The sequence below is a fragment of the Mobula hypostoma genome, chromosome 24, assembly GCF_963921235.1.
Source record: "Mobula hypostoma chromosome 24, sMobHyp1.1, whole genome shotgun sequence".
NCBI classification, from domain to species: Eukaryota; Metazoa; Chordata; class Chondrichthyes; order Myliobatiformes; family Myliobatidae; genus Mobula; species Mobula hypostoma.
Window position 1 is genome coordinate 42110101 of NC_086120.1, and position 15082 is coordinate 42125182.

At 38.3% G+C, this 15082-nt stretch overlaps 1 protein-coding gene across 4 annotated transcripts in view; it reads left to right on the forward strand.

The window, feature by feature from the left end:
* The window catches only part of LOC134337415 (protein strawberry notch homolog 2-like), a 186344-nt gene extending 174055 nt beyond the window's left edge, over positions 1-12289 (forward strand). For all 4 annotated transcript variants that reach the window (XM_063032390.1, XM_063032393.1, XM_063032391.1 and 1 more), the window contains 4 exons: positions 1985-2116; positions 5649-5725; positions 7137-7327; positions 8554-12289. In XM_063032390.1, coding sequence (XP_062888460.1) covers positions 1985-2116; positions 5649-5725; positions 7137-7327; positions 8554-8882 — 729 coding nt within the window. In that variant the 3' untranslated portion in view covers positions 8883-12289. The remainder of the gene's footprint in view (positions 1-1984; positions 2117-5648; positions 5726-7136; positions 7328-8553) is intronic.
* The last annotated feature ends 2793 nt before the right edge of the window (positions 12290-15082 follow it).

The window sequence follows — 15082 nt, forward strand, 5'->3', positions numbered from 1 at the left end:
CGCAACAAAAAAAAATTATATATATATAGGCAAAATTAATGTTACTATTCCCAACTAATATTCCTCCAGTTTTAACCTTTCTTACCCCCCTCGTATAATTAATGATATATTTATACGTTCATCCAGCTTCAAAAATCCAACAAGTCCATTCTTTAACCCAATCTTCATCTTCAATCTATCTCGCTCCCCTGGATTTGTTCTTGTATCTGGTGAATATTCAGAGAATCTCGCACAAACTGCTCTGCTTTCTGGTAGTCATCAAAAAATCTTTTTTCTCCACCAGGCAAAAAAATCTTCAAGGTTGCAGGATAACGCAGTATAAATTGATAACCATGATCCCATAGGGTTTTTTTCACTGGATTAAATTTCTTCCTTCTCTTCAAAAGTTCATAACTTATATCAGGGTAGAAAAAAACTTTGTTCCCTTTAATTATCAATGGCCCTTTTCTATCCTTGGCAGCTCGAGCAGCTGCCTGTAGAATCCTTTCCTTGTCTTGAAATCTTATGAATTTTATTAAAATCGATCGTGGATATTGGTCATCTTTTAGTTTTGGTCTTAGTGCCCGCTCAATTTCAATTGGTCGAACCTCCTCTTCCATTTGCAAAACATCCGGGATCCATTTTTGAAAATATTCTATTGGTTTTTCTCCCTCTGTACCTTCTTTAAGACCAACAATTTTAATATTATTACGTCTACTGAAATTTTCCAACATGTCCACTTTCTCCAAGAGTCGATTTCTTTCCGAGTTCCAGAGAAGCAAATCATTTTCTGTTTTTTCCACTCTATCATTCATATGCCCCATTGCTCTTTCCCTCTTTTGAAGCTTCTTATCCATTTTGTCCTGTCTTTCCATAACTTTATTATAGCACATCTTCGTATCTCTAAGCTCTTCTCTTACGTTTCTTAGTTCAGCCGTTAATTGCAATATAGCCTCTCTTATGTCTCTATCATCTCCTTTACTTCCAATTGCTTCCAATTCTTCCTCCTCTTCTTCATCTGTGTTCTCTGCAGAATCCAATTCTGACTCTGAGTCATTTTCAATTGCAGTGGCTGTCGGTTCTTGTAGTTTGCGTTGTGTCGATTTGCGCATGCGCATTTCCGGTGCCTTCTTCGAAGAACCCGTTACCACTGCCATTGCTCCCTATTCTACCAAAGGAGATCCAACCTGAGTCCGAGGCTCCATCGTTGCAGTAGGCCCTTTTTTTTCCCCTCTCGCGGCTGCTTCGCAACAGCAGACTTCTTTTGTTGCGGTTTAGGAGGCATATCGTAAAGTAGTCTTACAAAGTTTATAAATAGTTTTCAGAAAATATTTATTAACTTTGTTTTGTTTAAACGGTACTTTACTGATTTGTTGTGGGAGAGCTGGATTTACACGTCTCAATCCCACGTCATCACGTGATGCCCCCACTGGTGAACTCTCTAAAGCTATATCCAGACCCTTTGTGTTAATGGTTTAAACTAAATGTTTCTTTAATAATTATTGGTTAGTGTGTTCACTGCTGAGAAAATATGAGTGAAGAATAAACAGGATAGAGGCACCAGTAAGTGGCAACTCTTTGCATTCATCAAATATCCCCGTTCAGGACTACTACAGCTGAAATCCACAGTCACAGCCATGGGTACTTCAGTAAGCAGCAGCATTTTAAGACATTTAAAAAAAGTATTGATACTCATATCTATAGATATCAGTGGAATAGACAATGAACCCATGAACACTACCTTTTTTTTGTTCACTTCGTGCACTACTTAATTTATTTTTTATATCTATTTTTTATTGTAATGTATAGTGTTTTCTATTATTATGTATTGCAGTGTAACCTCCCACAACACAATTTTCACAACATATCCCTGTGATATTAAACCTGATTCTGAGTTGTAATTATCGTACCAAAATTGAAATCGTAATATATTTATATGTCTAGTTGTTCAAGCATTCTATTCTGCCCAAGGACTTCATTTTTATCAATTGCTTTTCTTTTACAGCTCAGGGGAAACGAGCCTTTTGCACTTTTGGCTGAGCAGATTAATGTAAAATCTTACGTGTTGTATAAACCAAATATTGGAAAACAAACGCAACTAGAAAGCTTTGATAACTTGCGAAGGAAATACAAAAGAGTGAGTATTATAATGACCAATGTGCCCTTTGTAGTGAAGCCTTCCTATTGATTTGCTGTGCCCAAATGCTGACATTTTGTGCTAAGTGGCAAAAACACCCATAGTCATCATTATAAGTTTGTACTGCAACATCCCGTAGTCTCAAAAACACAAGAAATTCTGCAGATGCTGAAAATCCAGAGTAACACATACAAAATGCTGGAGGAACTCAGCAGGTCGGGTGACATCTGTGGAGAGGAAAAAAAACCCTTCATCTTTTAGTCTCACTCCACTTAAATACTATTTTGCTTTTTCTTCTTTCCAAAGTGGGTAATTTTCCTACATTATACTCTGTTTTCCAACTAACGGAAATTATATATATTTGAGGCCCTGGCATTGATCCTAACAGCATTAAAGTTTATGGGGAAAAGGCAGGCCAATGGGGTTGAGAGGGAATGTAAGTCTGCCATGATGGAATAGCAGAGCAAACTTGATGGGCTGAATGGCCATTTCTGCTCCTCTGTCTTGTGGGCTTAATATGCTATTAACCCTTCTCACCTAGATCCATCTATCAACTGCCAGCTCTTGCTCTACCCCTTCCCTCTAGCTTTTATATTGGCTATTCTCCTCACTATCTTTGAATCCAGAGTTTATTTGTTTATTTTATTTAGAGATACAGCACCAAATAGGCCTTTTCGCCCCACCAAGCCATGCTGCCTAGCAGCCCACCCATTCAACCCTAACCTAATCACAGGACAATTCTTGATTGGTCAGGGCATGAAGGGATACGGGAAGAAGGCAGGAGATTGGAGCTGAGAGGAAAAATGGATTAGCCGTGATGAAATGGCGGAGCAGACTCGATGGGCCATATGGGCTAATTCTGCACCTATATCTTATGGTCTTAATTTACAATGACCAATTAACCTACCAACTGGTATGTCTTTGGACTGTGGAAGGAAACCGGAGCACCTGGAGGAAACCCACATGCTCATGGAGGACATACAAATTCTCTACAGATGGTGCCAGGATTGAACTCCGAAGTCCAACACCCCGAGCTGTAATAGTATCCTAACCGCTACTACAGTGGGGCCCCAGTTAGTTGGAAGATGTAAGATGAAAGGTCAACTGTTCATTCCCCTCCGTAGATGGTGTGTGTTGCTCCACGTTCCAGCATCTGCACTCTCTTGTGTGTCTGTTTATTTTTATTTTGCTGGAATTACTTAATAACTACTTTGAGTCACATAATCATTTAAATGTCATATGTTAAGCATTACTTGCCATTCACTAGAATCAAATAGCCAAACATTTGTAGCCTCTCTTATATAGTATGGTGAAGCCCTCCAAATCAGACTTAATATTGAGTCAATGTTTATATCTATAATACAGTTTAAACTGCTGTGTTAATTTTCACTAAAGTTGGATGCAATATTGAAAAAAATACTAGTGTGTATGTGTGAGAATTGATGCATATTGACAGAAAGAATGATTCAAGATTAACGTTATTTCCAGAACATGGGTGTAAACGAGAATAAATAATTGTTACTGTAGATCCAAAACAGTGATAAGATAAAGAACACAATAATAAAAAATGCAATAAATATAAGTACTTAGGATAGCTTGTATACATTGATTGTATGTCCATAATTTGACACTGGGCACAGGAGTATCTGTACATAAGATGTCTCTGACAGGAAGTTTATATAGTGGTGGTGAAGAGGTGGGTTAGTGGGTGGAGGATGCTAATCAGCCTGTCATCTTGGGGAAAGTAACTGTTTTTGAGTCTCGTGGTTCTGGTGTGGATGCTACATAGCCTCCTCCCTGATGAGAGAGGGACAAACTGTCCTTGAGGGTGGGTGGCATCCTTCATGGGGTGCCACACTAACACAGTGGTTAGCACAATGCTGTTGGCATCTTAGGGCATCAGAGTTCACCTATAAGGAGTCTCTGTGCCTCCTCCCTGTGGAATGCGTGGGATTCCCCTGGGCACTGGGGTTTCCTCTCACAGTTCAAAGACGTACCAGGTAGGTTAATTGGTCATTGTAAGTTGTCCCATGATTAGATTGGGGATAAATCAAGTTTGTTGGGTGTTGCTGGGCAGTGTGCCTCAAAGGGCCAGAAGGTGCTATTCCATGCTGGATCTCTAAATAAATAAAAATAAAAATGATGTTACTGGCCCTTTTCCAACACCTTTCTGTATATGTGTCCTTGATGGCTGGTAGGCTGATGCCGGTGATGCATTATGCAGTTTTTACTACCTGTTGTAGAGCCTTCCTGTCCACTGCAGTGCAGAAAGTAGAGGTTTAATGGCATGGTTTTATTTGAGTGTGCAGGAGTAACAGGGTTTGTAAGAGTTGGAATATTCTGAGAGAGGAGTTGAGATCTTAAGGACCATAACCAGAGAACAAAGTACCCAGAGGGAGGAAGTTGTATTGCCCTTTTTCTAAAACATTAGTTGGGTTACAATCAGTGTCACAATTAACTGTGATTTTTCAGGAAGAAGGTATAGATTTGAACTAAGGTGCAGACGGGATTTGTTAGAATGAGGGGGTGAGGGGGTTCAGACAGAATAAACTGGAGCAAAGGGTTTTAATAGAACAGAGTGGATTTGCAATAGGATAACGAGAGCAGTGATTCTGATTAGCAGATAGATGTTCACTGATCAAGGGACAATGATGTGAATTAAAGGCATCCTGGAAGAATGAAGAAGAGTCGTCTCTCCCCTTATGAGAGAAAGCTTTATATACAGTAAATGATTATTAAGACCTGGATCTCACTGCCTGTAACATAGTAGAACCAAAGTAAACCAAGGTGATTTAGATAACTGATTCTTGAGGAAAGGAGGGTGAGAGTGAGTAGATTACTCACCAGAAAACTAGCCATTGTAAATGGCTGCTTCTGCTTTAAGGATTCTGTAAGGAAATGTTATATCAGTTATTTTAAATGGTTAATTTCCACAGGCAGAATAGGAAATGTTTTATTCTCAATATTGGCAGTTTGCTATTTTTGCAAAGATAAGTTAAAAGCGTAATAAATGCAATTATACTGTTTCACATCAGACCACAAGACCTTACAGAGGGTAGTAATAAACACCAAGAGAATCACTAGGGATCTCCCTCACCCTCTATTTGTGACAATTACTGGGCGCATAGTATACAAAGGGTCAAAGCATTGTTGAGGATCCCTACCACCTGTCCTACAATCTCTTTGACCCATTCCCATCAGGACTAAGACTGCCATACTGGGTAGCAGCTTCTTCCCTCAGGCTGCGAGACTAATGAATACCCTGCTACCACAGAGGACTCATCACTAGGATGGCAAGCTGTTTACCTGTGCTGTGCACTTTGAATTATTATATTTTATTAACTCATTTGTGGTGATAATTTGTTTTATGTTTTGAGAGTGCACTGTGGTCCAGAGGAACGTTGTTTCATTTGGCTGTGTATATGTATAGTCAGATAACTATAAACTTGAACTTGAATTGTAGCTCTTTCCCAAAAGTGTGTAATATTTCATTTATTTATTTGTATTTATTGATTTTGTTTGTGTATTTTAGGTCAATCCAGAAGAGGCCAAAGAATTTTGGGAAAGCCTGTATAATTTTGCCTTCCAGAAATGCTGCCATTCAACTTTGTAAGGCTTTTCTTCATAGTCCGATGATTGTGTTTAAATTGGTTTCACTTTTAGAATTACAGCTCATTAGTACAACTGTGCAAGTGGATCACATCCTTCAGTCTGCACATCAGGGGAATATATTACGTTAAAACAATTGGAACCTTATTTTAAATAAAGAGAAATTATGGTGTGCAAAAAAAGGATTATATTCATACAAACTTCGAAAAAGATTTTTAAAATTTCTTTGCCACTCAGACAGTCCTACATTGAGTTCCATACTGACTGGCAACTCCTGCAACGCTGATGGTACCAAACTATATCGGTCTCTGCCGTTCCTTTGGGTTAATCAGATGCGTGGAGAGGGGGAGCTTGCTACATGGGCAACAGCTTTCTCTCCATATCGTACTGCCCAGGCTCATGTATCTAGACAGCTAGGACACATGGTCAGCTCTGACCGGCGGAGGGTTCACATTTGACTATATATAAAGTAGTTATTCATTGAAGTAATTTAAAGTTTAGCTGTACAAATAGCAAATCATAAGGGGCTAAATTGAGTTATGATGAAAGTTGTGACTATTCCCTGCCAGTTATTACTGTTGATTCTGGGTGTGAGTAGCTTTGCCTGCCAATGAGAAATCAAACCTACTCAGTACAGGTATTATAACAGTTCAGGTAATAGAAATTCACTCTTCAGGAATTTACAAAGGCATGGAATAAAAATTAGCTGTCACATAATTAATATGGGTAAAAACTAGGAATAAATACAAAATGTATCTTGTTTCAACACGTTTTCTTGATCACACATTGATGTGGCTTCATATTACAGAAAATGGGCAGTTTTCTAGGATTGCAACCCCTCTCCCCCCAACCCAGTAATGCTGTATCACCTGTGATCTCTGAATATTGTGTGCCTGTTTCACCCTGTATCCAATTTGATGTAGAGGAGCACCATTCTATGTTCAGCAACAGAGCCTCACCGATGCGTATTGTTAGATCTTTCTTGTCATTCAACTGAGTTCTGAATTAATTTTCTACATTAAAATAAGGCATGTAGAAATGTCCTGATGTTCAGGTTAGCCCTTGTGGCTTCATTAGGCAATGCTTCCTATCTCACCACAGTTTAAATGGCCTTGAGAAATACATGCAAAATGTTGGAGGAACTCAGCACGTCAGGCTGCATCTTTGGAGGGGAATAAACTGTTTATTTCCATAGTTGCTACCTGACCTGCTGAATTCTTCCAGCATTTTGTGTGTTTTTCTTATGATTTCCAGCATCTATCCAATCTCTTCTGTTATATGACCTTGAATAGTCCACGATTTGTGATGGACCATAATTATTTATGTGCCATTTGGCAGCAACAGGATGGGAAGGCAAGTACAACAACATGGGACTTAAGTAAATATTGACATGTCCTCCTGCATTTTCCAGGAATAGGAAGTGTAAGATAGTGCAACAGGGGAAGGAGTGTTTTCAAGGCATGCGGCTACGTCATTACTACATGTTGTGTGGAGCTCTATTACGGGTTTGGAACAAAGTTGGAAACATTATGTCTGATGTTACGAATTCCAGTCACTTACAAATTGTTCGTCTCAAAACCAAGGAGCAAAAAAAGCAAGTTGGTAAGTAAAGGTTTTATTTTTCCCATATAGATCTTTTTTAAGAGCTGTTCTGTGGAGAAAATTTTTCTTTAACCTGTCCCTAGGTGGAGCTGTTCAATTTTACACTCGTAATAAATTCTATCCTCAGAACAAATTTGTGCATTTTCTCAATGCATCACTGTCTTTATACCAATGAAGCTTAAAATATCATTCTAAAATTGTTACTTGAATGTATGGCAAATATTTTTGATAACTTTTGAAATATTTAATTGTTAGTTATTTTGTCTGCATTAAAATCAAATATATAGAAATGTCTTGATCTTCAAGTCAGCCCTTGTAGGTTCATAAGACACAGCTCCATATCTCAACACGTTTTATATGGTCTTGAACAACATCTACAGGAAACATTATATACTGCATACCTTTAATGAGTAGGTTTTATTTCGAACAAGCCCTTGATAGGCCACTCCCAGCATCCAACCATATTAGACACATTCATTTCCATGATGGATGTCAGTGAACCATTTGGAAATCACCTCACCTTTTATCAATGCCAGTCCACAAATGGCCAGACTTTTGAACCCATGACATTTTAGCTTATTAATCCATTATACAAAAGGAAGAGAACTGCACACCTTTAATACTGCTGTAGAGAGCACATAGTAATGGAGCACTTGGGAACCAGAATTCTTAAGAAATTTGAGGAGAAATATTGAAACTTGCATACAGTTTGTGGGATAGACTTAATTAAGTAAGTCTATTTAAGATTTACTTTAGATCTATTTAAGATCTAAAGAAGATCTTAAAATCTACTTTAAGATTTTAGTAGATGTTAAAGCAACGTACATGTAAAGTATGATCAGAGGCATGGATAGAGTGGACAGCCAAAAGACTTTTATCCCCAGGGTGAAAGTGGCTAACATAAGGGGGTATAATTTCAAGGTGATTGGAGGAAAGTATCAGGTAATGTCAGAGATGGTTTCTTTTAAATTCAAAGAGTGGCAAGTGTGTGAATCAAGCTGCCAGGGGTGGTGGTAGAGGCAGATACATTAGCAACATTTAAGAGACTCTTTCACAGGCACATGGATGAAAGTAAAATGCAGGTCTGTGAGCAGGAAGTCAGCATCTATGGAAGTGAATAAATAGTCGATGTTTCAGGCGGACACCCTTCATCAGGATTTGTGTATGTGTGACCTCTGCTGTGACAGCTTCTCTAATTTGGGCAAACTTTCTGGCTATTTTTACAGGTATAAAGATTCCTGAAGCCTGTGTCTACAACGTCATTGAAGAGCTAAAGAAAATGGATTTTGCAGTAAAGAAAAAGCAGGAGGAGAGCAGACTGGCAAGCCAAGTACTGCAGATGTATCAGAATGAACCAGCAGACAGTTTAGCTCCAACACAGTCCTTTAACAGCGGTGGTCAAATCTTACCAGATACTTTTGACCCTGTCCGCGTTTTACAGGAGTTGTTAGGGTTTGATTACGGTCAATACGGAGAACAGGAACAGATGCCAACTCAAGATAGACAAAGCGTTATTCAGTATGGGCAACCATCACATATCTGGGAAGCTGGCTGAATTGCAAGAGCCCGGCATGCTGCTATGCTAAAGTGCCTGTCGCCAGTCAAAACCCTACGTATCCTATTGACGTGCAGGCTGAAAATTGACTATGTCATAGATTTTCCCTTCAGTGATACTGCCTACAGAAAGACCACAACTGGGACACAAATGCATTCTTCAATCATGTGAGCCTTGAAGGTACATCTCTTCAACCTTTGAATTTTTGACATGACATTATCAAGAGCTGACATGTTTCTTCACTTCTCGTCCCCTCCTGCGCGTTGGTACTGTTCGGTGCACTTGCTCGATGGCATGTGTCCAAGGGATGAGTCCTCAGCAGGGAATTTGCACAGTTAAAAATCTATGAGAAGGGAGAATTGTACAAAAACTAACAGATAATAGGGGATTCAGTGGTTGAAAATAAAGTTTGTCCCAACCCAGTGAAAAGGAAAGGCGGCCTTCCCAGCACTTGCCGTTTGGGAAGTGCCTGGAAAAGCTGTGTTTCTGAGGAACAGTACCATTTTCTCTGCTGTCAAATAACTGCTGTTCTGCACATCTTTTACATAACACTTTTCTAAGGGGCTTAAATAAGCACTTAACAGCAGTGTAATTAGTGTGTTATTCATGTAGTATTATGCTTTAACAAAGTACAACATTGCAATGTACAACTATATGACTGTAAATATAAACTCCATTATCTTTTACAAAGATCACAAAAGGTTTTATACCACAATTAGTCTGGAAACTGGTGGTATTTTTCATATCACCACATTTATCATAAAGATTGTAAATTTTGTTTCTAAATTATATATTTTAAGCATGTAATATAAATATATGTTGTGGAAGTCAGCAAGGCGTGATAAATATCTCAAAGTTATGGACTCTCCCTGACCTGTAGATATTAGTCATATCACTTGCTGACTCTGACATAAGATGTTCAGCTGTAATGAAACAACTATGCAATAGCTTACAGAAAGTGCTGGTTAAAGTCTTGTTATCTGCTTACATATGTTCCCCTTGAAATACTTACTTTAATGTCAAGAAATCAGTCTTGTGTAGACCCACTCCAGATGAATGGAAGTTTACAGCCCATAGATGTGCTTTTGGGATTTGCAAGATTATAGTGGGTTTGTTTTCTGTATCTTACTCCAAGTGGGACAAATTAACTTATGGTGAGAGACGGCTTTTTGATTGAAAATTAAATTGTCAAGAATCTGAGTTCTAGCAGAATGGGGAATCTTTTAACTTGTTTTTACTCCTCTTCAAATTAGAGCAAGATTTTATGTTATTTAATTTACTTATTTTATCTATTGCATCCTTTAATCAAACAGCTCTTGGCTGTACTGTCTTGATCAGAGAAATGCCATAGAAAGTTCTTTGTTATCTTTCTCTCCTCACTGGCAGTGCCACCATAGAGCTCATCAGATGTTTTAAATTCACAGACTCTAAGATGGAAGATTTTTTTTAATATAAGATGAAATCTGTTGCTCAGGTTATTGTATCAGTATTGGTATTGTAAACCTACCAATCCATTTGGAGTGACCCAAAGACTAGTTTTATGAAAGTCAGGTACCTTGCCTCATATAAAAAGTTCCTTCACTGTTCAGCCATTCAAAACTAAGGAGTAATCATCGGGAGGAAGAAGCATTTCTCGACATTAGTAATTCTTGTGTTGACTTAAATCAAACACTTAAAGCACTTGCTCAGGTACAGTGAAATTATGATCTAGTAGGTATGGACTGGAAGGACATAAACTCAAAATTGTAGATTTAAATCCATCTGACACAACATTAGCACCATAGCTGCCTACAATTTTTCAGTAAAACTGACATTTTGTACATGAAATACTCTACAAATGGAACTCAAACCTGTGTTACATAATTCAAACTATATGGTAAAAATGCAAGGATTACAGTGAAACAATTGATCCAACTCGCTCCTCTTTGATTACTTCAGAGTTCTAATGGATGTAAATTCAGGCAAACAGAAACTTTTTCTTTGAAGCATATTAAACACATCATGGTAGTAGTACTGTTTAAGAAAGACTTGGATGTTGGATGAGACCAAAACCATTTGCGGATGGGATATCCAGAGTGAATAGTGATCTTTAACTGTCAACCAACAAAAGTGACAAATGTGAACCCCTTGTTTCACTATGCGGGAGAGTTGTGTGTCATAGCTCTTCTCCTGTCAACAACATCTATTACACATAACTTAATAATTGGAAGTAATGTTACTTGGTCAAGAAAAGCTCATTAGACAAGTTGATTAGAAGATGAACCATCAAATTAGATTTGGTTGTATTTGTCCGTAGTTGATACTAAGTTCACTATTTAATGGATCAAAAACATCTGACCTATTTAATAAATTATAAGCATAAAGCCCAGAACATCATTGCCAGCATCCTGAATGCTTCAATGCACTTTGAAGCTTGACATTAGTCAGTCAACAGCCAACATACCTGCTCACATCTGCATTTTAACATACAGAAAGGAACGTCTAATACAGGTGATGTGCGCATTGGCAGGATCAAGATGGTGAAAGAGGGAAGATGTATGTAATGTTTTCTGACTAGAAGCACCCAACATTAAAAGTTCCATTAGGTAATTGTTGACTAATTTTTAAAAAATATCAGGGACTGCTGTAAAGCTTAAAAACTGCTTTAATCTGCCATTAGAATTTTGGATGCACTAGATTATTAGAATCCAGAGAATATTGTTATTGTGGCCTCACATTACTACTCTCATTGAGTACTCTAACTAAGATAGGACACATACCAAAGTATTCACCATCTTTTAAATTACCTGCTATAAAATCTCTTTGCCTCAGGAACTGATCCAATGGCCCTTTTCTATCTTTTTTTTATCAGGGTTGTCTGCATGAATTGAGATTCATGTTGCTTTTTGTTCGTTAAACAGTAGATTTTGACTTTTTTACATAAATTATTTTGTTAACCAATATGGTTCTATTGATTGTAGCTATTGTATATGCTGTGGGTATCTGTAAACAATGCAAGCACTTTTGCCTACTTACAACTTACTGGGTTGTCTTTGTTTTCTATTTGTATTTATAAATGTAGGAAATGAAGCAGTATATATGTAAAAATATCAAAATGTGCCTTAAACTAATTATTCTTAATTTTCTACTTTCAAGGAAGGAATATAGTAGCATGCTTTCATTTTTATGATAAATAATAAAAACTACAATTATCTTTTTTTACAACTTGCATTTCACTGTCTCCAAATATGTGCTTGTTGGCAATAACTTTTCTGTAATGTTTTAAAAGAATGTCTACCAGATATATAACAGTTGCTTTTCTAGTACCAGTACCTTGCCAAATCCCACAAGACAGTTGCACTACACATCTATGTAACCAAACTAAACGTCCTCATTTTTTAAAAAATGGTATTACTGTATAGCATAAAATAAAATTTCTATAAAGATTTGTTATGTCACTGATTGCTTCAAGGGTATAAACTTTTGAATATAGCAGTGAATGGAGTGAATGAGATTTCACATTACTTTTACCCCTTTAAGTTCTACTTGCATCTTTTCCAGTTGATGTGTGAGAGATTTCCTACACTCCGCCAATTTTATGTTCTTTGTTTTCCTTTCCACTTGCTGGTGCCATTGAGCTAATTCAGTTCTGGGCGCAATCCAATCTTGGGAGAAATGGGTTACATTTGAACAAAACACAAAACAGATAAGGAACAAAAACTGGTATTGTGTGAAGCATCCACTGACAGCTACTAAGAAGGACATTTGTGGCGGCGTGGTTAGCGCAAAGCTTTACACTACCAGCGACCCAGGTTCATTTCCCGTCACTGTAAGGAGTTTATATGTTCTCCACGTGACCACGTTGGTTTCCTCCCACAGTCCAAAGACTTGCTGATTGGTCAATTGGTCACTGTAAAGGCTAGGATTAAATTGGGGGGTTACTGGGCTCAAAAGGCCAGAAAGGCCTGTTCCACACTGTATCTCAATAAATAAATTCAAGGCATTTCTGTCCTTGAAGACCAAGTTAGGACAAAGTAACAGAGACTAATAATTTGCGATGGTGGTGTAGCAATTAACATGAAGCTATTACAGCTCAGGGCATCAGAGTTCAATTCTGGTGCCGTCTGTATGGAGTTTATAACATTCTCCCTGTGACCACATGGGTTTCCTCCCACAGTCCAAAAACGTACCGGTTAGTAGGTTAATTGGTCATTGTAAATTGTCCTGTGATTAGGCTAGTGTTATATAGGTGGGTTGCTGGGCAGTGTTGCTCGTTGGACTGGAAGGGGCTGTTCTGTGATGTAAATAAATAAATATTCTGGGTATAAGTACCTCCAAGGGAAAATAGAGACACTATTTTAAACAAAGGAATTTGTTGATTTAAGGCAGTATGTTCATATACAAATAATTTAATGCATTATCCATCTTCAAGTTAAGTTCTTCCCATTATCATTATGAGAACAGGATGAGCAAGCTGGGGCTTCTCTCTTTGGAGAGGAGGAGGAGCTGACTTGACAATGTAGACAGCATGTGAGTTTTTCCTAAGGCTGAAATGGCTAATATCATCATTTTAAGGTGTTTGGAGGAAAGTATAGGGGGGTGGAATGTCAAAGGTTAGTTTTTTTACAGAGAGAATGGCAAATGTGTGGGACTCACTGCCGGGTCGGAGGTAGAAGCTGATACAGTACATTAGGGATAGTTAAGAGAATCTTAGATACGTGTATGGACTATAGAAAAATGGAGGGCTATGTGGCAGGTAAGGGTTAGATTGATCTTAGAGTAGGCTAAAAGGTGGGCACAGCATTATAAGCCAAAAGGCCTGTATTGTGCTATAATGTTCTATGTTCTAACCCAACCTAATGGGAGGAGAAGATGGCAGCGCGCCTGCATGTGCACAGCCCTCCGGTGAAAAATGATATCATATCTGTTAAATAGAGGCCGTGGACAATTCTGATTTGATGGAGAATGGACGTGAAAGCACAGAGGAACATCTGGAGAAATTTCTGAAGCGCCCGTTCGCTGCTGTCGTTACTGTGTGGTCGGGAATCTTTCAGAGGGTAGGCCTCAAAATCCCCGGCCTTGCCTGTTTTTGGCAACCGAGAAGGAGGTCGAATCATTGGGACAGAGATGGCGCTCAGTACTCGGTGTCGGAGAGCTGATCAGAGCTCGAAGTTTTCGGATGACTCAGAGTCGGATTGTGGTCGGCATGGCAGGAAGAGTTTTTCTTCCTTCTCCCATCTGCGTGAGATGTGGGACATTTGAGAAACTTTGAACTTTACTGTGCTCACGGACTTCTTCAAGTTATGGTATTGTTACACTGTTTGTAACTATATGTTATAATTATGTGGTTTTGTCAGTTTTTTCAGTCTTGGTTTGTCCTGTGTTTTGTGATATCACACCGGAGGAAATATTGTATCATTTCTTAATGCATGCATTACTAAATGACAATAAAAGAGGACTGCATGTCTTCATAATCATCATAATCTATTTTTGCAAGTGATCAACAGGTAAAATATCAGAGAAAGACCAGTAGCAGATCCAAGTCTGAATTGTCAATTCAGGACAAAATAATAGAAACTAATAATTTATGATGGTAGTGTAGCAATTAGCATGAAGCTATTACAGCTCATGAGAAAACCTTCAAGAACTATGAATAGTGCTTGTGTTACTGATGACAAAACAATCTTCCCTCTTAATGCAAATGAGAAACACATACATGCACATTCTAAAGTAAGATTGTGAAACTGCTAAGATAGAAGGCATTATGCAGTAGATAAAGTGAGTGACAGTTTTCCTTAAATAACTGAATATATTACCCAGTCACCTTGAATCCCAAAACACAGTATTGCTTCTTACCTTTATCCACTCTACCAACGATGAAGCAAGTGAGGAAATGACAGCACTATCATCTGATTGGTACCACAGCCACTAATGATCTAACATTCACTGGATATTGTAAAAATGTCTATTTGTACATATTATAAATGAGAAGTGATTACACGTGACATGGCAGTAATATTGTTGTTATTCCTTTCCGCACCTTGTGGTACATTGGGCAGCAACCTTGCCATTTCTTTAACATTTTTGTCTCTTTTTTAACGAGGCCGAGCTGCTAGCTCGACGCTCAACCCAGCACGGCTGCAATGCGTGCAAGGAGCTGGCTGGATTCGGATCGAGGACTACTTGCCTCAAAGTCTGCTGTGGACACCACTATAGCACCA